Genomic DNA, 27,882 nt, shown 5'->3' with positions numbered 1-27,882 from the left:
ATTTGTACTTATTGCTGTACTTACTGAATCTGTATTTTCTGAACTGGTTCCTGTAATTTGTGTGATTGTTTCTGTATTTTTTTTTTCATTTTGTGTACACTCTGTACCTGTTTCTGTACCTAAGCACTTGTTCTGTACATTCTGCACTTGCTCCTCTAATTTCTGTATTTGTTGCTGTCCCGGCGAAATTCGTATCGCTGAAAGATTATCTCTTGATGGAAATTATTTCAAGCACTTACAAAATCTTATGCAAAATATAAGCCGAAAAAAAACATCCTTCGAATTCAAATGGAATAGCTCCATAATGTTGAGAGATAAACAGTTTTGGTGTTTGAGTTAACGGTGGTAATTTGTCTTACACATCTCAATCATGTTGTCTTCGAATAAAATTTCAACGCTAAGCGACTGCAATAATTGCATCCGTTGTGAGTAAAATCTGGAATTTAAAGGAAAGCACGATTCCTAAAATAACCTGCCTTGATAAACGATTTGTTTTTTTATAGTGATCCTACTAAAACATTTCTAGTAACTAAAAAAATAAATGAATAATTTGGTTCGACGGTTTTGAACATAATTTGTACAATACCAAAATCCGAAAACATGTGAGCTGTTCATTTGGCACCTACAGTGCTTTTCGCAAAAGTAACGTGTTTTTAATCAGTATGTTTATGTCTACGTCTTTTAGTGAATAGTTAATCAAATGTTCGGTTATCTTAAATCTATAGATTTCTGTCTACTGAGCTTCAGTGTCATTTTCAAAAACAGGTAATTTTTAGCTGTTCTAAAAATAACGCTTTCACAAGAGGTTTTTCAAGCCAGTAAAGTTATGAAGATACTTTTTTCATTAGATGTATTATGTATTAAAGATGGCTTGTTCAAGCACTACACATCTGTGATCATACTATTATATAAAACGGCTATATAAACAGCTCCCCGAGAAAAAACAACAATTTTTAATTATCCGGCTAAAAAGGTGTACAATGCATTGGCAAAATTATGATGAAGCTAGGAATAGAAGACGAGTAATGTTCGCCCAAACTGATCGTCTGATGGTTCAAATAGACGCGGTAACTTACAAAATGTTTGAAACTTTCCATTTCCTCCCTAACTGACAGGAAATAAAAGCCGAATTCCTCAAAATCTCAAATCAATTGGCCGGTCGAAAATTGCGTAGCATTCTATGGAGTGGTGAAAGCAAATGGGGTATTATTTGGCAATTTTCTTGAAATCCTGCACTTTTCCGATAAATTTTCCTAATGTGAAACACTCTAAAACCTTCGCATAAACGTCACCTTCCAAACAAAAAAATATCATTTGTAAATCTGTTCGGTTGGCTGATATTCTTCTAAATCGCTATAATTGAGTTTTTTTTTCTTTGCTATGTCTTTTTGACAGGTGAGACCGATAACGGTCCATCTCGCTATAATTGAGTTTAAAGTGATTCTTTGATTAATTTAAAATTTCTGTTTGTGGTCGGATTTTGAATCACTGTGCTCGCATCCTAAGTACATTCGTTTGCACTGAGTACGGCCCTGGTCTAAAGGAAACGCAAAAATCGCAAGTAAACTTTATTGCGCATGACTACTGTCAAAAACAGCTGACAGTTTGCTTACCAACAAAGTAATAAACTCTCCTGTTGGGGTTGGCTTGTGTTATCGATTTGCTCTGAATTTTTCGCTGCTAAACAGGTTAAACTCAGACGAATAGGTTCGGAAAAATGTTTCGCAGTGTAAACGTTCCCCAGGTGTCTCGTGGAGTATCAACAAAACATCGAAACAAACAAACTGATCCCTAAAAACCGCGAGAGAAAAAAAAACAAACCAAACTAATTGGCTGATGGTGTTCGTGTTGGTCGGTTGTTTTTTCATTTCTCTTTATCCACTCCACCATAAAGAGCCGAAAGGCTGTGCTTTGGATGGGTGTCGAAAAGTTTTCAGTTCTTTCACACCTGCGCAATCGTAGAGTTCGCGATATCGAATCCAACTAACGTAATTGAGCTCGGTTTGAAGCGAAACACCAAACTTTTTCGATTTACGGGACGAATCGGTTGACTGCTGCTGGCCTCCAGTGCTATAAATGGTAATTTCCGGCCTGGTTGTGTGTGAATCGGTGAATCGGAACTGCCCGGAGCCAGGGGAGAAACTGCCATAAATTATCTTCGCCTTCATCAGTGCCATCCCCGTGCACTGCCGATAATCTATGAAACTGGATCTGGGTTAGTGCTGCTTTGCTTTTAATTCGACGGAAAAGAAGAAAAACTTGGTGAATTATGATCTGGAACAACAGATCTGGACCAAATTGAGTGAAGGTGCTGTGTCAGTATGACTTCGACTCCGTCGCCGGAAGGCGAGGACTTTCCCGGAAGGCTTCTGCATCAGGTAATGAAATAATTTTGTTTTTTTTTTCGGATCACCTCGCTAGGAAGCGTTCCACGTGAGGCCTTGAACTCCTTTCGGCTGGTCCGAGCAGCATAAAGCAATTGAGCGATATCGATTTTCTGTCTTTTGGTGGCTGCTGTCGCTCTTCTTACCCAACCCGAAAAGGCTAGTTCGGAATTCGAAGCTTGAGTTTGTGATTATGCTGCAATGAAACCACGCATTAGTTATGCATGTTTTCACTGCTGTAGAACCACATTATCGTTCGAACCACTTTGATATGCTATGAACGGAGGATTATTATTTTCAGTGCAAATTGATTGGCAAAGGTTTGCTTCAATTCAATCGCTTTATCATTGCCAGTGAAAGGCACCGAAATCGGCCTGGAAGGTTTTCGAGTAAGCGTCGGTGCGTGACGCCCGCCGACGTTGATTGACGTCCCAAAAAAAATCCATAAAGTAGCGACCATGTAGCCGGAGTTCGTTTACATTAGTTGGGTTGTTTTGCTGTTCATTTCCTTGGAGAAATTTATAGTTATTTTGCTACATCGAAGCGTTCCGTGGAATCTGAAAAACAAGAATTTACCTTCAGAAACAATTAGAATCAAAATTGCGGCTCGTGTGAAACTAGATTTAAACCAACTGAGCAGTGTTTATTGAACCCTACGCAGCGATTGTTGGCAAGTTGGTTGTCGCAATTTTATTATTACCAAAGCACATTGTAAATTGGAATCCTCTCGTGCATGCAACCTCGCACAAATACCGTGTTTATGAATCGTTTTGTTCGTTAGTAGCTCGCTTGTTGAGTAAATTGCTTGGGATCTTTTTTCCTTCTTCGCTGTTCATTCAATTGTCGACGACGTCTGGTAAACAACGGTTTGGTTCTGTTCGAGCGATGGACTGCTCAGTTCGTGGAAGGGATTTTCATTTTCGGGGTCGCTCTTGCGAATTTGTCTGCTCGTAATGTTGTTACTTTCAATTTGTTAAATAGAACAGAAGGACAGATATTATCTATAATGCGAAACAAGAGAAAAAAAAGGGAAAATGTGTTTTGAAAACTTTTTCAACACTTATTAGAATTCGCGGCTTTGTACATCAAAGCATTTCAAAGCTTTAGGTAGATTAAATATACTCAATACCTCTCGATAAATTCATGTGACAACTGCGATTATTAGAAGCCACGAGTCTGCAGGTCTACTTTGGTCCGGTTTGGCTTCTTGTCACTAAGCGAAATCCGTCCTATACGATACAAGAACCAACAACAGCAAATCAACCAAACTGTCCAGTACTTCGCCCGTTAGAGAAATACTGTGCTCTGGTTGAGTTGAAACTCCTCGAAACTAAAAAGAAAATAAATGTTTATTATGAAATAAATCGGAGATTTTACGTGGACCGACTTTATAACATTTTACCAGTAAAATTCTTGTGACTTCGAATCATGTATAGAAGTGGTTTTTGTAAACATTTCCCGAGACATATTTTGATGTTCATGAAAGAAGTTGTGATGAAAAATTGTGATATAGTACCACAGCCACAAATAGCTTGCCAAACCATAGCATGCTAGAGGTAGGTTGTTGCTGGACGGCAAGACAAAAAGTGCTATAAAACGATTTGAAGCTTTAATTGGTATGCTCTGATCTTGTGTCATGCAAGCTCGGATAAAATTCCATGTTATGTCGTTTCGCCTGAGAAATTGACAACTACACCAGGGTAAATTTAGAGTGCATAAGATTAATTTCTAATTTATATAAGATGAATTCGATTGATAATGAAAAAAAGTTTATCGCTTCAATCGAAATCGCAGAATGGTAGTAATGGTAGAGAAACGCTATAAAAATAACTGCTTGCATACAAAACTTGAACACAAACTTGGCGAAGAGAAGCTTAAATATCGATATCCGTATCGCAAGCATGTACAAACATATAATTGCATACATTTGGGCTATTGATGTAATTTCGTCGGTTGCAAAACAAATTCAAATCACGACAAATAGAGTCTATATTCAGGGTTCGCGTGTTCGGTTCGGTTAAGCAGACTCTCGTGCATTAGCGGATTCAAAAGTGTGGCGATTAATTAAAAATGTCGATCATTAGAAATGTTGGTTACCTTGTTCCACATCAATGGCTCGAACAACCCCATGGGGCTGATCCTTGTCGTTTTTTTAATTCCTTCATGAAACGAATGGAAGAAGGCGTAAAATTGTTGTTAATATCACGTTTACAACGCCAGCATTGTTCAAATAGTGAAAAAATAGGTCCAAACACGAAGCAAAAAATCTACCAAGTCTATAAAAAGGCCCTTGTGCCCGTTTGCTAGTTTAAGTATATGATAATCTATGAACGAAGACACAACGGAAGTGCGTAGCATGCCATCTACGTAGCTCTGCCAACTCTTATTCAACTGGTACTTCAGTCAATGACGAATATTAGGTTCCGTTCTTCAGGCCTAAACGCAGAAAAAACAACAACTAGTTCTTCTATGAGTTTCGCTTCAAACAAGAGCAATCGCGTCATCCAGCTGCTGATCGTTTGCATTGGAGAAAAAGAAAACGAAAAGTGGACAACGATGGGGAACATTACACAAAATCAACCATTCTAATGACTAAATGTTGTCTTAAGAACTTAACTTAAGATTGCTTCTTTGCAAATCGATGGTAAAAAATCATTAACTAAGTGCCAATCTAGAATAACTCGATAAGCTATGTGCACTTTTCGCTGTGCGAAATTCGCACCAAACGAACGCAAATAAAGCTTAGCTAGCATTTGGCTGCATCGCGTTCGAGAAAAAATGTTCCGAACAGTGTTTAATATCGTAGAGAATTCCACAATTTGGTCCTCCTGAAAGCCAGAATAAATTAATCCCGTACAGCATTTTGATAGTTTCGTTAACTGAAATATACAAATCCGAAATGAAATAGTCGACATCAAAACATCGACCGCTGGGACTGCCCCCATTTGTGAAGAAGCTACAAACGAAATCTGGTAAAAAGAAAGCTTTTAAACGAAATTGGTTCAGAGATTGGAATCAACCGGCCGGGTGAACAGACGTGTTTCGGATCGTTCGCCAATTCAGCTTCGCTACAAACAAGATCGATTGCGTCATCCAGTTGCTGGTCGTTTGCATTGGATAAAAAGAAAATGAACAGTTGATAGCTCTAAAGAACTATTAAGGTTGCTTCTTTGCAAATTAAAGGTAAAAATCATCAGTTTAGTGCAAGTCTAGAATACTTTGACTAGTTTTCGCAGTGCGAAATTCGTACCAATTCGTGTGAATAAAACCAGCATTTGGCTGCTTCGCATTTGAGAAAAATGCTCCGAACAGCGTTCAATATCGTAGAGAATTCCATTCAATTCGGCCCTTCTTAAAACCATAAATGAATCTCGTACAGCATTTGCATAGTTTCTTTCGCTGAAATATGCTAATCCGAAATGAAATAATATCAAGATTCAGCATGTTGCTATTTTCGCAGCCGTTAGGACCGTAAATTGACAAAAAGCTGCAAACGAAATCACGTAAAAAGAAAGTTCCTTCATAAAAATTGCTTCAGCATTGAATTATTCAGCACTGTGAGCGGTTCTACTGCCGGACGATCGGAAAAGCGGTGTTGAGCTTTTGATCTACTTTGTTTATCATTTTCACCGTTAGATTTGTTAAGTGCACCGTTCGCAGAACGGCTTTCGCTTCAAACAAGTCCAGGAAAATACATCGAAGTATGAACACAACGGAACCAATCAAATCATTTAACTGATAACTTTTTCCAGTGTAACTATATCAAATCCAACATAGAGGTAATTCGATTTCCTCATATTTATTAATTTGATTTCATACGATCGAATTTCAATCAGAATAAGTGTCGTCCATATTTTAGTGTGATTACCGCGATTTGCACTCAGTGCGGTACATTAGTGCTGTAGGGAAGAGCACACAAGCAAGTGGCAGATTTACTTTGTGCGCCGTTCGCCTCACAAAAAGCAATCGATTTTCAACTATGTTGAAAGTAGGAGAAATGGTAACCTTTGGTTCCAAAGTATTTCTAGAAAGAACTAATATGATTTTACTTGAAATGAATGATTTAAAAGTGCATTTTAAAGTCCTTGTCGACAGCAGTCCTACGTCAATTTCGCGGTTATGTCTCTAACATTACCTACTGCAAGTTTTTTCATTGCACCAAGAAGTATTCAATTCAATTCGCAACATTTGGAACACAACGTACAAACTCGAAATGAATGATCCGAAAAATAATTTCTGACATATAAACAAATGGCACTTACACGCGTAAAAAAACACACACGCGTTTATGAGTAACAACACATCCAATGTTGTGGAACTTGACCTTCTGTTCTGAACAAAAATGGTATCCAATATGTAGACAATTGTATGGCCAGTATCACTATATTTCGGTCGCTGAGAAGGTCACAGCTCGAACATGTAACAACCAACGCTTCTAACGGCCAGTGCCTTCTCCTTTGATCTACCGTTCCAGTTGCATATAGGCAGACCCTGTCAGCTTGGAGCGAAGTCAATCTTCAGTTCAACAACGCCATCGCACGGCATCACATTCAACATATCATGTCAATTGTATGGGTGCGCAACCCTGCTATTTTGGCGCGCACGAATTTGACATTTTTCTCCCATACTTCTATGCATAAGATTCGATGCGGGCTCGTCTGGGGGCGACATGCTCGCAAAAAAGGATGTTGCCAATGATTTGTTCGGGAAATGTAAGAGCTGGATATCTTGTTAATATGATGTCTTTGATATAGGGTAAGGGCTCCCTATTTCATCTTATTTGTAAGAACGTTACCTTAAAAACCCGATTTTGCCACTAAAATCACTATGATTTTATCATATTTCTGCTCAATTCGCCTTGCTCCACATGGAGAATTGATTCACATTCCTTGGAAATTAAAATAATAATTAAAAAAAGCTTAAAACCCTTCTGATATGTTCACTACTGTGCTCCTAATTTCATCTCAAAGGTTTTATATTCATCCTATCGTTGGTCCTTTATTCATCCCATAAATTAGCAATGGCGACAGCAATCAAAACCAAAATATTGCACTATTACACTCTCAGGTTCAAAATGTTAGAATTTTCCTTAAAAAGGGCCGAATGCTAACTATGACACAACACACGATATTTTAAAAAACAGTTTGGAATCATTTCGACGTTTAAAATTTTTTGGATCGTTTTTATTACCTTTCGTTTCAAATTTAAAATTTTACTATGCAGTTAATTTGGAGAACTTGAAAAAAACAAAAAAAGAATTGTTACTAGTTAGGCATTAGCCCTTCTAAAAACAAAATGCAGAACCAGAGATGCCATTCATACAGATTTATCTGTATTGTGTAGATTTTTGCGTTCGCGTTCGTTAAATCAGATTGCAGATTTTCTAAATTTAATACAGATTTGTAAAGGTTCATAAAAAGTGAGAAGTAAAACGTTAGACTTTTCCCTCTGAGTATCTATTAGTATTTGATTGCAGTACTTCTTTAAAAGTTTATTAATCAACGGACAAATCACATGTTAAAATGGAAATCTTTTGTTCAAATGTTTGATGATGAACACTGATAAACATTTATATTAAAATTTACAACCAATTTGAATTTGATTCATTTTATTAGTGAAAACAGATAGAGCAGATACATATTTTCTATGAAAATATCTGGCATCTCTGTGCACAGCCGATGAAACACACACATTTAACAGTGTTATGGTGACGTATAGCGGAAAGAAACCAGTGCAACTAGATTTGCCACAATGGTTATTTGATTAGTATTTAACACGCTCTATTTGGTATTATTAGAATCCGAAACAGTTTTATTTATATATTAATATCAATAATATAATTAAACTAATGTCACGGATACCAAAAATACTTGTTGATGATAATTTAAAGAAGAAAAAAAAATTTTTTTTTATTTAACATTATGAGAAAACTTGGCAACCCTGCGATACGAAATGAGATGAAAACAAAACGCAATCAAGTGAATTAAGTGCAAATTTTCATCTCATATTCTTCATTGCTTTCATTGCTTATCAGGTAATTTCAGAAGTCTTTAATTGTTGAATAAACAAGTGGAAAGTGAACATTACTAACTATAGTCATCCAACGTTAAATAGTGGTGTAATTATGTGAAAAAGTGAGTTTATTTTAAATGAATAAAGCGATCGTTGAAGGTTTTTTTTAAACTATTTTTTTCAATTGGAAAGTGTGGCAAAACCTAGAATAAATGTTTTAAAACGTTGCACAGTTTTGTTCAGGTACGTTTAAAGATATGATTAATGTTCAAAGTTATAAGGTGAAGGAATGAGATGGAAATTGGAGCTGAGATGTAATAGGGAGCCCTTACCCTATTTTACGCACCGAATTGTGTAAAGTATCAAATGACAGAAAATTATGTTTTATTGGCTTAATCCCAATTGTTTCCACATAAGTGAACACCAATTCCATGGATTATTTTTGCATGTTTTCCTTATCCATGGTGGTTCTGTGGGCGTGGGTATGGACGTAAATCAAACCAAACATCCAATGTCCCTTTTGACCCTTTGACTTCGAACTGATGCTTAACATTGAATGTCACAACAATGCAGCTTAGTTCCACAAATCGTTCTTCGTAATCCAATTTGTGCCAAACGGTATCAAATGTTGGTCAGTGTGTTTTTTCGAGTCGCTTCCGTGAATAAAACCCCGTAATCGGTCATTCCACTGGTTGTTCACCATAGCCAGCGCTCTCGTATCCGTTTTCGCGTTGTCACCCTAATCCCCGGAGTCGGGAACCGGAATCAGTTCACTCGCGACCACCGCCGGTCACGGAACGGAAATGCTTTACCACCGTCGAACACCAGTGCACCACTGGCACCGTGCACTGGATTTGGTGATTAATCGTCAACTTTCCCTTTTCAAGGCCGCACTATGGGACAACGTAGAGCTACTGGAGGACCTGCTGCAGGAGGAAACCCATCTGATTGACTGCTTGGATTCCTGGGGACGGGCCCCAATCCACGCTGCGGCCATCACGGCCGACTCCCGGTGTTTACCGATGCTGATCAATGCCGGTGCCAGTATCGATGCCACCTGTGGACCACGGGGGGACTGTAAGGTGAGTGGTTTTGCTGTGAAATAAATCGATTATTTTGTTTATTTTGTTTGTTTTGATTCCCAGAGTGCACTTCATTTAAGTGCCGAACACGGACACGTCCGGAATGTTCAGGAACTGCTGGATGCGGGTGCGTCATTCATTTCGAAAGATCGGAACGGTTTGACGGCACTGGATCTTGCCGAACGCAGCGGACACGAGGATTGTATTAGTTTGCTGAAGCAAGCGGCGGGTGAGTAGAAAAATGAAATGTCAGGAAACAGCAATCAAAACAGCAATGCTGCGATTGTCACAATATTTTACTAGTGTTCTGATAATCTCAGTAACCCTTTTTTTGCTATAATCTGCAAGCACGTGTTGATTGTCAAACCAATTCCCCCTTTCGGTTGACTAGGTTCTTTGTTCTACTAACACCGTTGTCTACTTTTACAACCGTTTTTTATACACCACTTCTCGGTGGATCATTTCGAAGTGCATAGAAAAAGTGGCATAATCAGCTCTGTCAAAAGTGAAAAAAGTGCCCAACAAAGAAAATCCACCCTTGATGCAGTCGCCCCATCGTCATCACCGACCGACCGACCGAATCATCAAAACAAACTACGATGACGACGACGACGACGACGGTGACGAGACAGCGGGAAGCGCATGTACAGCTGCGCACCACGTGCTACGCCACCGTACCGTACCTGTCATCCACACCCGACCGATCCAGTAATCATTGTTTACATGCGGTTGTATTTTGTTTTGGTCTGTGATCCCACGTGACTGTTCGTGTGCTGCACCACCTCTGGGAGGCACGCGGTCGTTCGGCTTTTGCTACCGAAAGCTCCTCTCGGTGTGTGTTTGGACTGGAAGGGGGAGCGCGCCTTGCGATGACACCGTCATCATCCCCATGATGGTTATCGATTTTTCCGTTTGCATGAAGGCTTCGTTGCTCTTTTTCTCGGTGCTGACGCACAGTCTGATCGGATTCGGTGGTTGCGACGGTGCTGAAAACGCTCGTAGCTGGGATCAAGAACGTAGTTACTATAGTTACCGTGGCATTATAAAGACTAGTTATTTTGGGAAGGTTGTGTTATCATGGCCTGCTAATTTCGGAGGAAATATGTTTGATTGTCATTTGAGTGGCACACAAAATGTCCTGGAAGTTTCGTGAGGTGCCTAAATCCGGAGCCGAGCGTGCCCTAGATGCTTGCGACTACTTTGTGGATGAGGTCATTGAACCATGGAAAATCCCAGGTTTGTAACCATTAGATAATAAACTGTCATTGGTAAAGTTAATTTACTTTAAACCGAATGAATTTGTGTCAAATCAGCAAATTTTTTCCCAACAAGTGGTGCTGCGAAGACGAACAGTGAAGTGTTATCGATTTTTTTTTCTTTCGTCCGCCAGTGACACGGCGGCAGACCAGGTCATTCGATGTGGGTGCAACGTTAATTTTTCCTCGTTGTTACCGCACCCATCGACCAATCGATAGCAGATGCTGCGGGCGATTCACGAAATCATCTACCGTATGGAGGAAGAAAAATTGGAAATTTAATGTGTTTGAAACAAACATTGTTACCGTTCCGATGCTCAAAACTAAATCCAACCGGTATCCGATCGCACGTATCAAATATTCATCAGAAAACCACAGCCCCCTTCGGTGGATCATTTCGCAACGAACCATCCTCAACCGCATTTTAGCAACAATCAATTACCTGCACCGTTCCGAACGGAAGTGATCACTAGTCTGCTATGCTTCATCGAACCCACCCGGCTGATGCAGGTTTGCATCGTGCGCAGTCGGCAGTCAACCGCAGAACCGATCCGCTTTTGACGCATCATCACCGCAAAACGTTGCCTAATTGAACTTGTCTGCTTGGTGGCCCGGACTCAAATATGGCTGTTTGTAGGATGCCTTCTTCGCGGCGAAGAGGGTTTAGGAGGGAAGCAAGTGTTGCCTAATTAGATCTAGCAGACGGAATCATCGTTTGTTAAGATAATTCAATACAATCAATTAGAACTGAGTTGGTGCGAACAATGTCATCTATTTCGCCTAGTTTCAGCCGATTTTTTGATCACTACATGGGAGCCCTAAATAAGGGATTATCGCGGTCTGAAAAACTGGCCAGTGATTCCCAGTTCCTAATCCAAATTTACTGTGACAAAACAAGACTCGAAAAGGTAAAACAAATTGATAAATATTGTGTGATTAGTGCTGGTGAATGACTAACTGAAATATGGCGCTTAATGGATCTAATTGTGGTTCACTATCCTCCACTTTCATAACTCCTATCCTTACCTCTACGTGGGACAGACTGGGATACGATAAACTTTTGCGGAGATCAAGTAATCAACCCCGGTGGAAGCTGCATATGTTCTGATATCTAGCGATTGAATAAGAAATGCCGTTTCTCGTCTGGCTAAATCCAAGGTCGAAGCCCCACCAACGAGATCGTCATCGTTCTAGCTGGAACCCGTGAAACATCAATTGCAAATAATATAGGAGATAATACGACCAGGAATAATTGGCATAAACATAAGCGACGAAATAAGAACTACGATTGGAAACTTGGAACTGCAAGTCACTAGCTTTTGCAGGCAATAATAGGATATAGGTATACGACGAACTAAATCCTCGTAACTTCGATGTCGTAGTGCTACAGGAGCGTTGTTGGACGGGACAGAAGGTGTGGAAAAGCGAACATCGAGCGGGTATCATCTACTAAAGCTGTGCCTTTCATCTCTGTTGTTCATACGATTCGTTATTAATTATAGGTGTTGTAGTTACTCTTGATTTACATAGTAATGTTCAATACCTACTTATAATTATCCTTAACGTAATACGTAATTGTATTTCAGAGACTGAGTACCTCCCTTCAAGTTTCGTGCAGTATTGTTCAAATGTTTGTTCTAGGAAGATCCAGGAAAGCCATCTCATGTACCTCACTATTCCCTGTCCAAAGGGACAAATTTAGGACCATCTTCAAAATCGTACTTGGAATGCGCTGGAGCCCCGCTCGAACGCACAGTCCCGCCCGCCAAACCGGGACTGCTTATTCCACAGCCATCTTATTCTCTCCCAGCATCTGTTCAATATTTTAGCTAAGAGAACAAATAAGCGAATATTCCAATGTCTTTGCTCGATGTTGAAAGTATTATCATTCGCAGTGACTCGACTTTCCTCGGAAACTAAGCTGTCTGATTGGTCAACTTCAGCTACGCTATCGGCAACGGCTCTTTCGTGTGGATTATCAATGTTGAGTCCGAAATTGTTGGCCTAGCGTATTTGCCTTCTCTACTAGTATGATTAAAGGTATTCCTTCATCTGCGTCCGGGATGGACATCAGAGGAGTTATAGACTTCGTTTTTTTTCTTAAGCACCGTCATTAAGGACCAGAAGGGCCTTGAATGTGGGAGAATTTTGTCCTAGTTAGGTTGTTAACAGTGGTTTTCTTGTCTAGAATGCCAGTTCGTTGATACTGCATTCGGTAGATGTTTCGAAGTCGGCTAAGTTTCTTGGTGACATTGTCAATTTGAAGAGAGATACTTGGCATATGTTGTACTGGAACCGTCCTATCACGAGCGACTGTGGTTGAATGCTGGATGATAGCGCTGCATCGATTTCTATCGGGGAATCTAATGGGAAACCGATGTTACCAAGTTGGATTTGTTGAAATTGGACCCCATCGGTGCGATGATAGTTCCTCCGCAGTTGAATAGACACTGTTTCTGTGGAAGATCCCAACGTTAATATCACTGGAAAGTCCCCGGAAGAGAGATCGGACAATCGGAGAGCTATCTATGACGATGTTGCTAATGAATATATCTAAAATAGAATAAACTCCCGATCTGAAAAGTCGCGTTGGTTGATGCAGCTTCGTAGTCTTTGGCAAGCACGAGCCCGTTCCTATTAATGTCTTCTGTTTTCCCACATCTAATGCTCCAGAATAGCCAGATCTCGCTTCAATGACGCACACGTAGCAAAACTTCGTCAACAAAAGTTTTGTCAGGTTTTGACGAAGTACCAAGGATGCCTGCTCATCGACGACGAAACCTACGTCTGGTCGGATTTCGGACAGCTTCCTGGCCAAAAATTCTGAATGACAACGGTACGAGGAGATGTTCCTGCGAAGTTTAAGTTTGCTTTTATGCACAAATTTACCAAAAACTGATGATTTGGCAAGGTATATGCAGCTGCGGAGGAAAGACCAAAGTGTTCGTGACGAATAAGACGATGGATTCGAAGCTGTACAAAGAAAAATGCATCCAAAAACCGCGTATTACCTTTCCCGTGAGTTTTTGGGAAGATTTGGCAAGTTGCTACTACAGCATGGAAGTCATCCAGTGCACAGTGGTTTGAATCGACAAAAACGTGAACTTAATTCTCTAGCCGTTAAACCGTTGATCCGATATACATAGTTCCTTTGAAGAACTCATTCACAAAAATATATCTCGTAATTTGATCACAATAAAAATGTGCAAAGCCTACTACGATAAAAGTTCATTTCAACAACTTTTTTCCCTTAAGAGATAGAAAAACGATGTCTTCTACAAAGTTTTAGAACTTCTAACGAGAAAAAACTTTGCCGAAGAAGCTGTAGGTCTAACGCAAAAAGTTTCGGATATATGAAGCATTTTCGTTTGAAACCACTTAAAATCAATTTTTAGTACATAACTTTTTTCGCAATTATTTTCAGTGTCTACTATGTTCGAGACAATTACTAAAACCGTTAAATTACACATTTTCGTTGAAGACTGTGTACGGTTTAGCCTTTTCCCTAAAAAGTTATTTAACATTTAAACTTTTATATACACTAACTTTAACTACTAATAGGAAGCAGAGTCACAGACCAAAAGGTACATACATATACTTTTTGGAAAGCTTAAATCAAGTAATATAAAGTTACGAAGTGTGTAGGGTGGCTTTTTTAATTTGTGTGAATGAGACAACAAAATATAGAGAGCTTTTTTGACCATTTTCTTAGCAAAAACATTTACTAAAACGATTATTTTTGGTTTATTAAAAGGAGCTTTGTCGGAAATGTTCAAAAATTGGAATCGGTCGTTAGTGTAGCTTTGGTGCAATGGTGTTATGATTGAATATAATTTTATGATGCATTCTTGTATGCAATTGATCAAACTAAAGAAGCATGTTAACGTTCTCATTAAATTTCGACAAGTTTTACTTTCTGTTAATAGAATATTCCTTATCCGTTCTTTTAATTCCAATCCAATGCATTTCAAGGGTGATATCTTACACTATTACCAGCACGCCCAAAAACATCGTTTAAATTTAAGTCTTCTGAGATTAATTTTTATGTGTTGAAATGTGTAAGTGTAGCCTGCTTGAAAGGCTAAATCCTTTTTGTGAAATCATGTCGTTATACGAAATTCGTTCTTATGAACTAAGCCATACACTGGAAAAAATAATGAAATTCACACGATTTCTAAATAAATAGTACTATGAAATGAACATCAGTTGAATAAATTCGATTCAAAACCATTCTCGATGTAGGTAAAAGTAAACTGGAATACATTAATTTCAATGAATATGACCGTTTATTTAATTGACGCTTAGTTTTACTTTTACAGTATATTGACAAATGAAGCACAGTGAAGTAACTTTATATTAAATTTCCTGCTCCAAATATGCACTGTTGGTGTTGGTGAGAGCAGCGCCGCATATTATTTTTAAGAATACTAAAGAGTTGGTTGATAATACAAATGCTGAAGCATTTGGTCGATGATAATATTACAATAAAATGCATGAGTGGTTCAACGTTACATACAGTAAAGTATCAAATCAAATTATGTAAATTATGAGACTAGACATTTTTTTTAAAGAGAAATGCCTAAACTTGAGTATAAAAATGTGTACAGACTAAGAATAAAGAATAATAACCAACAAAAACAAGTTTGTTTGGTTTTAGCGAATTTGCAACTAATCTGTTGCCTTACTGCAATTCTATTATATTTTCTACTGAAGTCGGTAATATCTCGTGATTTTTTTGTTTTCTTAAGAAAATGGTCAAAAAAGCTCTCTATATTTTGTTGTCTCATTCACACATTAAAAAAGCCACCCTACACACTTCGTAACTTTATATTACTTGATTTAAGCTTTCCAAAAAGTATATGTATGTACCTTTTGGTCTGTGACTCTGCTTCCTATTAGTAGTTAAAGTTAGTGTATATAAAAGTTTAAATGTTAAATAACTTTTTAGGGAAAAGGCTAAACCGTACACAGTCTTCAACGAAAATGTGTAATTTTACGTTTTTAGTAATTGTCTCGAACATAGTAGACACTGAAAATAATTGCGAAAAAAGTTATGTACTAAAAATTGATTTTAAGTGGTTTCAAACGAAAATGCTTCATATATCCGAAACTTTTTGCGTTAGACCTACAGCTTCTTCGGCAAAGTTTTTTCTCGTTAGAAGTTCTAAAACTTTGTAGAAGACATCGTTTTTCTATCTCTTAAGGGAAAAAAGTTGTTGAAATGAACTTTTATCGTAGTAGGCTTTGCACATTTTTATTGTGATCAAATTACGAGATATATTTTTGTGAATGAGTTCTTCAAAGGAACTATGTATATCGGATCAACGGTTTAACGGCTAGAGAATTAAGTTCACGTTTTTGTCGATTCAAACCACTGTGCAGTGGTATCGTGATAATAACGGAGATTTCATCGATACAAACATAAATCCACCCAACTGCCCGCAGTTCGAGAGATTTTTGGCAATAATGAAGCGGAATTTAAACGGTTAAACCCTTACTTGTACGTCAGTTCGTTACCGAGATACATATGATTTTATTATTCCGGATTCTAAAAGGATATAGCTTTCACTTACTACAATCAACTCATTATTAAACGTATTCGATGACGATCTTGCCTATGGCTAAACCGCGTTCTGCCGTTTCGCAGTTTTGTCGTCATTGTTTCAAAAATGACGATCAGTTGTTCAGTAGAGAATAAATCATCCATTCCTTGTGGTTGATTATTGCCCTATCCAGGAGGGATTCGGGAGGAAGAATCTTTTTGTGATATAGCGGATTGCTGTGAAGAGTTGGTATTGTAGGGCTCAGCACATTTCCCGTACCCACTTTTCATGTGACAGTTCCTAGCTCCATGATCGACTTTAGAGCACGGTTTGCCTTTTATAGTCGTCTAGTTGAACATCCGGACAGAGACTGCCTCTGAATCATCATCCGACTGCGAAAAAAGCAAGCAAGCGTGATGAGTTTTCCACATTTTTTCCAAAAGTTTCAGAAAACTTTATTTTTGATCTATTTAGGGTTATTTCACACTGTTGAAAATTTAATCATAAATTGCTGATCATATATCTGATGTCATAGAGAAAGAATTATGATGTTGCGTTTAGTACAAATCGAGATATTCACGATAAAGTTCCACCAATTCTTCCGCATATGACATATTCACGTCAAAACAAGCTGATAAAAATTTTCGGCTGGATAACGAAGTCCGTTTCAACAACGAAAAACAGACCTCTGCACTGACAGCAGACAAACTGAGAATTTTCTGGTAATAAGACGACTCTACCGAAGGAACAAATCAATTTTTTCTCAATCGCCAATCAAAGCTTTTTCCCCTCTCTCTTCATTACAGACACCCGCGAGCAGATCCGGTCGCAGAAGCACAAAAGCCTGCGTGAAGCGGTAACAGCATCGGATGAAACCCTAGTTCAGTTACTGCTGGACAGCATCGGTCCGGAGCGAGAAATTCTGGTAAACATGGCACCGGGAGGAGCGAATACACTGCTTTTCATGTAGGTCTTCCATTGTTTTTGCTTTGATTTCCAACGCATCGGTTGCTTTGATCCCTCAAACTTAATATTATTTTTAGTGCTGCCCAAAATGGATCGGAAAGGGTCGTACAGTTGCTACTGGGTGCCGGAGCTGACGGAAGGGCCCATGCCGTCACGAAATACTCACCACTGTACACAGCGGTTCACAATGGACACACGAAGGTTGCTTCCATGCTACTGCATCGGTTCCCGGTGTTGGTCCAGCAGCTAACCGTGGAAAAATGGTTGCCTTTCCACGCGGCCTGCATCAACGGACACTGTCCGGTGGTTGAACTGTTAATCAAACATCCATATCCGGAAGAGCTAATCAGCTCCTACCGGTAAGATAGATCAACGTTTTTGTTTTTCTGTGACTCCCATCATCATAATCGATTTCATTTTGTGTTCCTTCATCCATTCCGATCCTTGTAATTAACACTCTCATCATAACCCAATCTAACCACGAAGACACAAAAATCCATCTTGCAGAAATTCTAGCGGCGAACTCGAGTGGCGTCTAGCCTTCGATCCCAACACTCAAGATGTCACAGGGCAGACGGCACTGTACGTAAGCTGCCTGCTTGGAAACCGTCAGCTGGTGGAGATGCTTCTGAATTGGAAAGTCCGATGTGTCCGTCATTGCTTGGGCGACGGTGACGGAGATCCAGACGACTCGATCCGAGCGGCTGAGGCTCTCAGTCCATCAGCGAACCCGTTGAGCCCTTCCAATCGACGGATTTCCTTCGGCATTCAATCGATCATGTCCCGGCTGAGTCTGGGTAAGGATCACAGTGACGATAGAGACGAAAATGTCGAAACCAGATGCCCTTTCGATCTGAATATCTTGTGTGGAGCCGCCCGAGAAACGGCTCTTTTAGCGGCTGTTCGAGGAGGGTTCCTGGACGTGGTAACTCTCCTACTCCAAAATGGTGCCGATCCAAACGTGATCGCACGTGCGGTGGATGATCAGAACGATCCAAAGTGAGTGAAAGCATGTTACAAAACGCAAACTAGATATTGAATTTTTTTCTATCATTGTTTCAGGATGTCAGATGAAATCTACGGCTTCTCGAATGTTCCTCTGGCGGAAGCAACCCGTCAAAAATCGCTGGCTATGGTTGATCTGCTACTCAAATACGGTGCCAAAGATGATCAATCCATCGCACTCAGCATCGCCATCCAAAACTCGGACGAACAAATCATTTGCCGACTTCTGTCGATTAAAGCTCACGCAGATCCGGATTACAAAATCAATAAAAAAGCACTTACTCAAGAGGCAGAATACAGCTCACTGCCCCTGGTCGGTAGTTTCACCTACAGTTCCCTGTTTCCTAGCACTGCAACCATGATCAACTGGCACAGTAACAATTGCCGGCTGTCGATGATCAAAATGTCTTGGCTTAGCGAAGCCGTCCTTCAGTGTAATCCCAAGCTTAAAGGCCATCCACGGTGCCACCAACTTGCGCTTGGAGCACTAACCCGCATTGACATTTCGCACAACTGTCTGTCCAAACTTCCGCCGGAAATGTTTACCCTTGGAAGTTTGCGCTATCTCAATGCAGCTCAAAATGCTTTGGAAAATCTACCACTTCCGGAGGATATCGACTTATCGCAGCAACAGCAAAAACGATATCCTCCCAAATTGGCTCAGATGGAGTACAACTGTCCCGTCCTGGAGGAACTCTACCTGCAGGACAATCGCCTCGAATGCATTCCACCTCGAATTTTCCTACTTCCCAGCCTTACAATCCTGGATGTGTCGAACAACAAACTCCAGGAGCTTCCGTTTGAACTGTGGAAGTCTCCGAAGCTAAAAGAGTTCAACGTCGCATTCAACTTCCTGAAAGATCTCCCGTCGCTTCCGAATGTCGCCGATATCGCCAGTGACGCAACCGAGCCGCCCTCACCCGTAACCGAAGCATGTCTCTTCCATGCGTACTCCTACGAAGAGAACATCGATTCTCTAAGTCGCAACCGTAACGTCGCCAGTCTGGAGATCGTGAAACATCACATCTGGTCGAAGTCTCTGGAGGTTACCGATCAGGAACTGCGTCTACCCGATTCCAAGAATGATCACACCGTCTCCCAGTTGAGCAGTCTTAATCTTGCGAACAATCTGTTTACCAGCATTCCGCTGGCCCTTCCCTGTCTGGCCGTTAATCTAACGCGTCTCAACATGTCCTATAATAGCCTTCGCTCGATGGGTCATGTGACCAGTTATCCAGCATCACTGAAACAGCTGGACCTGGGACACAACGAAATCAGCTGCTGGCCTAGTTTACCACGAATCGCTGCTTCCGATCCGCATCTGATGTGCTACAATCCGCAGGAACCGAAGAAAAACTCCTCCAAGAGTTCGGTGGCCAGCAGTACCGGAAGTTCGGGAACACCCTACTCCAACGAAGTCACCGTGGTCAAATCGTCCACCAGTTCGAACAACATAACGTCCCTGCGAACTGCTGTACTAAAAAGTGTCTGCGTCCACCGGAGACATCTTCGGCTGGAGTCCCTTCGAACGCTGGTTCTGGCAGATAATTCTTTGACGCGAATTCAACTGTCGACGGACGACGTGACTACGCTCGGTGAATCCGAGGATGCCGAGTGGAGTTTGATTGGGGTAGCGAAGTCTCGACTAATCTTTCCCAATCTGTCGATGTTAGACATCAGCAATAATTCACTGAAGGAAATTCCACCTTCGATTCACGAGTTGACAAACTTGAGCGTTTTGAACATCAGTGGGAACATGGATGTGACCGAGCTGCCACCGCACATGGGACTGCTGTCGAGGTTGTGGAATTTGAACACACGTGGCTGTTCGTTGCAGGACCCGTTGCGGTCGATGATCGACAGCAAGAAGTACAAGACGATGGATATCATTGGTTATTTGAAGTCGGTCTACGAAGATGCTCGGCCCTACGCCAGAATGAAGCTGATGGTGGTCGGAGTGCAGGGAATCGGTAAAACCAGTTTGTTCGATCAGTTACGGAACGAGGGACCGACCCGCAGTAAGAAACAGGTCGATCACTGGGCTAAACGGATGGGTCATAAAAATATCAACACAAAGACTAGTCGGGGGATAAACATGTCCACGGTCGGAGTCGATATTGGCGATTGGGTTTGCGAGAAGAAGATTCGAGGGCATTCGACGCACGGTCCGGTCGTTTTTCGGACTTGGGACTTCGGTGGGCAAAAGGAGTACTACGCAACGCATCAGTATTTTCTGTCCAAGCGAAGTCTGTATTTGGTGCTGTGGCGTATTATCGATGGTCGGAAGGGTTTGGCGGAGGTTCTGCAGTGGTTGGGAAATATTCAGGCACGGGCACCGAACTCACCGGTGATTATTGTTGGGACACACTACGATGCTGTCGGGGAGACGTTACCGGCCAAGAAAGCCGAAGAGCTGCAACAGGTGATTCGAGATCGATTCATTGCAGTGTCGGATGCGGAGAAGATCGGACTACCGAGGGTTCTTGATTCGATTGAAGTAAGCTGTAGAACAGGTCACAACATCAAACTACTAGCGAATTTAATCTACGATACGGCGTTTTCGCTTCGACCACCGGGATGCAAGGAACCTCTACTGTATCAACGAGTCCCCGCAAGTTATTTGGCACTGGAAGACGTAGTCGGAACGATTTCCTCCTCTTTGAGACAATTCGGTGCCGATCCGGTGCTGGATGCCGAACGGTATCGTCAGATGGTGACACAGGAAATGCAACTGCGAGGTTTCAAAGGGTTCCGAGACTGGTCCGAGCTGAACCAAGCTACCATGTTTCTGCACGACAACGGAGTGGTGCTGCACTACGATGACGCGACGCTGCGAGATTTGTACTTCCTGGATCCGCAGTGGCTGTGCGATATGCTAGCCCATGTGGTAACGGTTCGAGAAATCAACCCGTTCGCTCGAACTGGAGTTATGAAGATGGACGATTTGCAGCACGTTTTCAAAAGTTCATGTTTAGGAACTAGCGATAATCGTGGCTATATTGTAAGTTTACTGAACAAGTTTGAAGTGGCGCTTTCGTGGGACGCTCGGACGCTTCTGATCCCATCGTTGTTACCAATTGAAGAAGACAGCACTGCGGAGAGAGTGGTGACCGTGAAGGTAAAATTCGGCCAAGATGCAAATTACGTTTGTGATTTACGAGATCTGTTTTTTTTCTGCTTCACAGATTGCAACCCGATCCAGGGGTTGGGTCATGCGTACCCGCCGGAATCCGCTGAGTACGAACTATCCTTCGTACGAACCGATCATTTCGGAACCTCAAACGCCGGTTATGAGCAGTGCCTGCGACATCCAGACCCTGCCACGTCCAGAAAAATCAATTTCCAGACTGTTGCTCATGTCCTACTTTCCATCCGGATTCTGGTCCCGGCTAATCACCAGAGTTCTAGCCGACGATCAGGTTGTGGAAGCAATCCGCTGTTTGTATCCACTTCCGAAGGAGGTGGCATCCGATCCGGACATCAGTCAGTTGGCGAACCTGCACTCTCACTGGGCCGTTTGGCAAACCGGACTTGCCTTGTACTGTGGATCGACGCTGGTCTTCAAGATGAGAGAAATCTCGGTGACCTGTCCAAACTCTCCATATCGTAATCCGATGAATCGGTTCAAGTTGAAGCAGGATGGAGTTTGGTGCGATATCGATCTGACCTCCAGCTCCATCTTGGAGATCTACTTTCCCTGTCACGGTCAAAATATTCGAAAGCTAAACGAAATCGGAGTGGAGCTCAGTGCAGTCGAAGTCGAAGCCAATATCCAATGTGTGACGCAGCTGCTCGCTTTGAGTGTAGACCATATCGATCTACTGCTGGAGGATTGGTACCCAACGCTGGGTACGAGGTTTGTACATACTTCGGAAGGTCGTTTTCTGGTAACCCGCTTGGTACCGTGTCCGAAGTGTCTCCGGGACTGTGAAGATCGCCACGTTCCAAATTTCCCATCACAGGTGAAACCAACCTCGGGAGGAGCAAACGGACATCGGCCGACTCTGCACAAATTGTTGGGGGCCGATCGGAGGGCGGAATTCGGTGAACCGAGCGGACTAAATGAACTGCCAGGAATTTTGAATGAACTGGTTTCCGCTCGAAAGTCGCAGGATTCGGTCGGATGGTCCGACTGTGACTCCGGAGTTGGTCAAGAGTCAGCCGATAGTTCCCGGGCAACTTCGATCGAGGGACATCCTCTGGTCAATGCTGGAGATCTACCGGGACCACCGTCCTACTCGTGGATGGTGGAGGAGTGCATCCTGGCGGCATACGATAAACGGTCCGTTAACTGTCCCATCCATGGAGAAATCGAACTAAGCCGAATTACACCGGATGTCGTAAGTGTGGCTTCTTTCGTTAACGGGAAACGTCATATCTAAACCCATTTTCATTCCGTAGAATTTCATGGACCTGTCGGAAAGTTATCTCATCAAATCCGAGGATGTCAGCCGAGGTCCGCTACTGGGACGAGGTGCCTTTGGGTTTGTCTTCAAAGCGACATGCAAAACTCGGGGTTCACGAGCCGTGATTCCGGTGGCGATGAAGATGCTTCAACCGGTTGCGCCAGGACCCCGAGCTCGACAAAGTGCCATTATAGCGTACAAGGCTGCTCTGGGGAAGTGGGAGCGTGATCCGCTGCAGCATTCGTGCAAAGCGTACTGCACCGCTCGACAGGAACTGGCAGTGCTTTTAACACTTCGACATCCGAACATCGTCCCACTGGTTGGGGTTTGCACGCAACCGTTGGCACTGGTACTGGATTTGGCACCGAAGGGGGCCCTGGATGCCGTACTGCGGCACTTTCGTCGTAGTGGAGCCCGCATTGGTCCGTACTGTTTCCAGTCGCTGGTTCTACAAGCTGCTAAAGCTATGGAGTATCTGCACCGACGAAGGGTTATCTATCGAGACCTTAAAGCGGAGAACATTCTGGTGTGGGAGTTCCCGGAACCACATACGTGAGTAGAGCTTTGCTTTCAATTGTCATATTTGATCCTACTCTGGTCGATTTTCAGTGACGATCACCCTTCGAATGCAGTTCACATCAAGGTAGCCGACTACGGAATTAGCCGTATTACACTGCCTTCCGGTTCCAAAGGATTCGGGGGTACCGAAGGCTTCATGGCACCGGAAATTATGCGTCATAACGGCGAAGAAGAATACACGGAAAAGGTGGATTGTTTCTCGTTCGGTATGTTCCTGTACGAACTGATTGCATTGAGACAACCGTTCGAAGGTCACGAAGCAGTGAAGGAGTGCATCCTGGAAGGCGGTCGTCCGGTCCTTACGCAACGCGAAACTCATTTTCCGTCCTACTGTCTGGATCTGATGGTTCTCTGCTGGGACCAGCAGCCAAAGGTTCGACCCTCGGCTAGTCAAATTGTGTCGATTGCGAGCGCCCCCGAGTTCACACACTTGATTGATGTGATATCTCTGTCCCATTCGGGAAACACTATGGACGGTATCGCATGTCAGATTGCAAATACAGACGACGAGTCGGTTGTTTCGGCCTACGAGCTGTGGCTACCGTGTTCAAATTCACGCATCGACATCCTGCTGGGTTCGATTAAGGGTTGGCAGCAGTATCATCGCATACTGTGCCCTCTGATAACAACACCCGTGAAGACGGTTGGAAGTGGAAGCGGATACCACTCACATCCGGCCACTCCTCATCAGGTGAAACAGATCAAACTGACCACTGCCTGCATCGTCGAAAAGGCTGTCTGGGTCGGTGATGCCGAGGGAAATATCTATGCGTTCAATGCGTTAGACTGCGCGCATTTGTTTTCCTATGCTCTGGAACCGGCACAACCGTGCCCGGTCGTGGCTTTGGTCTATCTGAAAAAGTTTAATCGTGTCGCGGCTGGACTAGAAAATGGTCGCCTGTTTCTGTTGGACTCGACGTTGGTACCGAGTACGTACGTACTTGCCGAAGGTAGCTTCGTACTGTCTGAACTTGGCTCTGGGGAACGCTTGTACAGCGTCTGTCCCCTATGGAAAAACGAAACCGACTGCGAACTGTGGTGTGGAGATGCCGACGGGGCAATAAATGTGTTTTCGTTGAAAAACTCGCACGTTTCGGGCCAGCATCAGTTGACGCACTTTCCGGCTCCTCTGCCGACGCGAGGATTGACGGTCGGACTGCTGTGTGCCTCGGATGACTACGTTTATTCCTATGTGGCACCCGGTTGTATTCTGTACCAGTGGAACTCGACGGGGAAGCATATCGAGAACCGGTTGGACTGTTCGAAGCTGGTACCGTGCTCGGAGAGCCTGAAGAGCATTGCGATCGATGAGCATCTCAGTCCCGGAAAGTGTCAGGTAGGGAAATTTTGTTTTTGAGTTTTATTTCTACTTTTCTTTGTGAATCTTTGATCTCGAATGTCTTGTTTTTTTTAACTTCCATAGGTCAGTGCAATGGCAGCCCTGAACGGAGAACTGTACGTCGGTACGACCTGGGGTTGCATCATCATTGTGGAAAAGCAAAGCCTTCGACCGATCACAATTTTCCGCCCATTCGAAGAAGACGTCCGTTGCATCATTCCGCTGTACGGAGGTCCTAGTCCGATGTTGGTCACTATCGGTCGTGGCTACCGGTCACTGATCGATCGGTACACAGATTTTACCACCGGGCACGTAACCACTCCGTCGGCTGCGAACCAGGACAAGCGCTTCAAAGAGTCACTACTGAAAGACCGATCGAACAACATGCATGCTCTGATCTGGACAGCGGAACACTGGACGCCATTTTAAAGTTTTATATTAGATGTTTAAACTTTTTCTGTGATCTCAAATAATAGCATATAGGCAACACGTTCCCAATGTTCAGATTATTTAGAAAGACAGTTTATCCTTCACTAATTCATTGTAAACAACAGATGTGAGATTGAATAAAGATAAACAGTTTGCAAATTATTTAAAAAAACGATTTCTTCATTACTACTCATCACCGATTCCCAGTTTAGTTTTCAGAATCCGACGTAACCCGGGCCGGGCAACATCTAACGGGGTCTTCTTCTCTTTATTTTCAATGCTACCGGGAGCTCCATGTTCAACCAATAGAATCGCACACGAGTTCTGTTCGTCTTCACAGGCCAGATGCAGTGGAGTGTTTCCTTCGGCATTCTGACAGTCAGCGTGCGCCGAATGTTCCAGCAGGTACTTTAGAATTTCATGTCGACCCTGCGATGCCACCCGATGAAGCGATGTATCGTTGCGGTTATCTTTCACATTGATGTCAGCTCCTTGCTCAATTAAATATTTGACAATCTGTAATTAAGTCTTGAATAAAAATTCCTAAAAATTATTTTCACTACTTACTTCCAAATGGCCCTTGGAACAGGCATATTGTAACGCCGAATGACCTTGGCCGTTGCGATGATTCACTGTGGCACCCTTGGCGACTAATATTCTAGCCGAACCCAGGTGACCGCCGAGTGTTGCCAGTATCAGTGGGGTAGCGCCGGTATCGTCTGTAGCATCCAATTGTTCCGGAGCTTTCTTCAGCAGTTCTTCTACCAGGAGATCTCGGCCTCGCAGTGCTGCCCAATGCATTAGGAAACGGTCATTCTAGAATATATTATGAAATATATTCAATTGAAAAATTCAACAAAACCAACCGGTACCTACGGAATCTTTCTTGGTAATGAGAGTCGGTTTTGTGGTAATCATTTCCTCCAGGACGTGGTAGTCCTGTTGAGCGAGATCATGTAGTGGCATTTCCGCACCAACCGCAGGTTGAGTCATTGTTGTAACTGTAATGCTCAGCGACTAAAATCTGCCTAACAGGATAAAAATTTGAACAATACTGAATGATATATCAGTTTTCGTGTAAATAATTTCAAGGTTATACTAGGATGTAAACAACCACAGTGCTGTCACTTTTCCTCTCTCCTGACGAGTGGTGAATGTTGAGTGAGGACATGAACCAGAACCAGCTAATGGCTGAGGTGACTATGTTTTAGAACAGTGACCACGTGGTAAATGAAACCGTTAACTCGTAATAAAAATTGACATCCAGGAAAAAGTCTAACAAAAAGTCTTTCGAAATCTATGAATAGTGCTCAGCTTGAACGATTTTTTAAACTTTGCATTGCAATGATTCTACGATGGATCGTTTTGAATAGCGAATAAATAGTACAAAACTATTTTATTCAGATTTTCTAAATTTAATATAGATTTATACAGATATTACTAAAAGTACAAACTTAGAACTTTTCTTAGAATTCGGAATTTTAGTTTACTGATCGTTCGGTAATAAAAATCTGGTTGAACTGTCAAACAAGTACCGAACAGTTCTGTAAACCAAATGAAATCGTCTAACGAAAGGTTCGGTAGTTTTGTTTAAATTCTGGATTTAAGTGGATTTTCGGATTTCATGAAACACCCCAAATTTCCAGTTGACGATTTTGTTTTTCGGATTTAAATATTTATCATTGAATCGAGTAAAGTACATTAGTTTACGTTGCTGCCGCTAAAAGTTAAGAAAATAATGATACTTCGGAATAATGAACGTTTTCCAGCACACTGCACAATCCGTCGAGTTTACCAGAACAATATGTGTTGGCAGCAATTAGATAAATAACTGATGTATTAAAAACATGTGCATCTGTACCGTAATCCATGCGACGAGCCTGTCAAGAATTTTTATCGTTTGGTCAATTGAAAAACACTTGCGGAAAATTTTCATAACTGTTTGACAGTTAGTTTTCACGACAATCAAAATTCACAGTAGCTCGGTACCTAGAAGCTAATTTTACCATACAGACGGCTTGATTTTTTACCGTACTCGGCGGCTATTTAGAATCACCGTATAAGTTTTATATTAATTTACAAAATTATGTTTCAAATAATTACCGTAAGTTCAAAAAAATTACCGAACAACGGAATCAAGTCTTAGTGTGTAAAATGCCGAGACACATCGGCAACACACAATTTCACTGAATTCCTGTAATCAATACTATGTTTTCCGAGATTCGTTAAGTAGATTTACTGTCACTGAGCAAATCAGAGGAAGAAGATTTACTGATATTTCAGCAAAGCACATCTTTTTGCCGAGATTTGGCAAAATCATATGCTGAACTCATCGGTGATTAACAATTATCTCGAGATCAGCAAATGCATTCGCCGAAATCTCGGAATATCGGTTAGCTTTTGCCGGAATTAGGCTAGACATCTGTCATTTACGTTTTAGATTTACGCTTGTCCATACGCAGTTATTTTCTGACAAAATATTGTGATTTTCAGCGTGGTGAATTATTTCAATAATAGCATCTGTCAAAGATGACTGAATTTTAAGAGTAGACGATTTACAATTTTTTCATGGTGGTTTATTTTGATAGTTAATATTGATAATGTTTCGAGTGGTTATAAAAACGATTGTCATTTGACGGTTAATTTAAAAATATTTTTTTCTGGTTTGTGGTTTCGAAGGGGTTGAATCGATGCGAATGACAGTTTCGCTATCCTTGCGGCATTTTGTCGCTATCTTGTCGTATCGCGATCTTTGTTATCCACCAGTGAAAATTACTATATTCCGGAGATAATTTCCGGTGGTCATAAGAAAAAAAATGGATTTAAGTCCAAAAGGAAGACGGGAGAATCTACGATCTATTCAGTAAGTAAAGTAACTACA

General features: G+C 41.8%; 2 protein-coding genes across 5 annotated transcripts; one reads left to right on the top strand and one right to left on the bottom strand.

Moving 5' to 3' along the window:
- The first annotated feature begins 1,626 nt into the window (after positions 1–1,626).
- On the top strand, positions 1,627–25,173 carry LOC131426481 (leucine-rich repeat serine/threonine-protein kinase 1). Of its 4 annotated transcripts, none has more exons than XM_058589246.1 (11): positions 1,627–2,378; positions 9,284–9,478; positions 9,542–9,707; positions 17,084–17,243; positions 17,321–17,602; positions 17,751–18,242; positions 18,306–21,366; positions 21,434–22,588; positions 22,650–23,206; positions 23,264–24,569; positions 24,657–25,173. In XM_058589246.1, the coding sequence occupies exons 1-11, from the start codon at positions 2,322–2,324 to the stop codon at positions 24,999–25,001; spliced, it is 7,776 nt and encodes a 2,591-aa protein (XP_058445229.1). In that variant the 5' UTR covers positions 1,627–2,321; the 3' UTR covers positions 25,002–25,173. The 4 variants fall into 4 exon arrangements, with proteins under 4 accessions (XP_058445229.1, XP_058445228.1, XP_058445230.1 ...); XM_058589245.1 differs by having other exon boundaries at positions 17,730–18,242; XM_058589247.1 differs by lacking the exons at positions 1,627–2,378; positions 9,284–9,478; positions 9,542–9,707 and adding an exon at positions 10,396–10,714 and having other exon boundaries at positions 17,730–18,242.
- Positions 25,161–26,111, bottom strand: LOC131426482 (26S proteasome non-ATPase regulatory subunit 10-like). Its single transcript, XM_058589249.1, has 3 exons — positions 25,878–26,111; positions 25,569–25,817; positions 25,161–25,517 (listed from the first exon to the last, which is right to left on the bottom strand). The coding sequence occupies exons 1-3, from the start codon at positions 25,992–25,994 to the stop codon at positions 25,188–25,190; spliced, it is 696 nt and encodes a 231-aa protein (XP_058445232.1). The 5' UTR covers positions 25,995–26,111; the 3' UTR covers positions 25,161–25,187.
- Between the last annotated feature and the right edge of the window lie 1,771 nt (positions 26,112–27,882).

This window comes from Malaya genurostris, chromosome 1, assembly GCF_030247185.1.
Source record: "Malaya genurostris strain Urasoe2022 chromosome 1, Malgen_1.1, whole genome shotgun sequence".
In the NCBI taxonomy this organism is placed as follows: domain Eukaryota; kingdom Metazoa; phylum Arthropoda; class Insecta; order Diptera; family Culicidae; genus Malaya; species Malaya genurostris.
The sequence above is the reverse complement of the archived record's forward strand: the minus strand, read 5'-3'. Positions and strand labels throughout refer to the sequence as shown.

Coding starts and splice junctions, on each gene's coding strand:
- LOC131426481 (XM_058589245.1), top strand. CDS start 2,322: ATGACTTCGACTCCGTCGCCGGAAGGCGAGGACTTTCCCGGAAGGCTT. Junction 17,244..17,320: donor GCGAATACACTGCTTTTCAT/GTAGGTCTTCCA, acceptor TATTATTTTTAG/TGCTGCCCAAAATGGATCGG. Junction 24,570..24,656: donor TCAGTCCCGGAAAGTGTCAG/GTAGGGAAATTT, acceptor TAACTTCCATAG/GTCAGTGCAATGGCAGCCCT.
- LOC131426482 (XM_058589249.1), bottom strand. CDS start 25,994: ATGACTCAACCTGCGGTTGGTGCGGAAATGCCACTACATGATCTCGCT. Junction 25,818..25,877: donor TCATTACCAAGAAAGATTCC/GTAGGTACCGGT, acceptor AATATATTCTAG/AATGACCGTTTCCTAATGCA. Junction 25,518..25,568: donor GTTCCAAGGGCCATTTGGAA/GTAAGTAGTGAA, acceptor ACTTAATTACAG/ATTGTCAAATATTTAATTGA.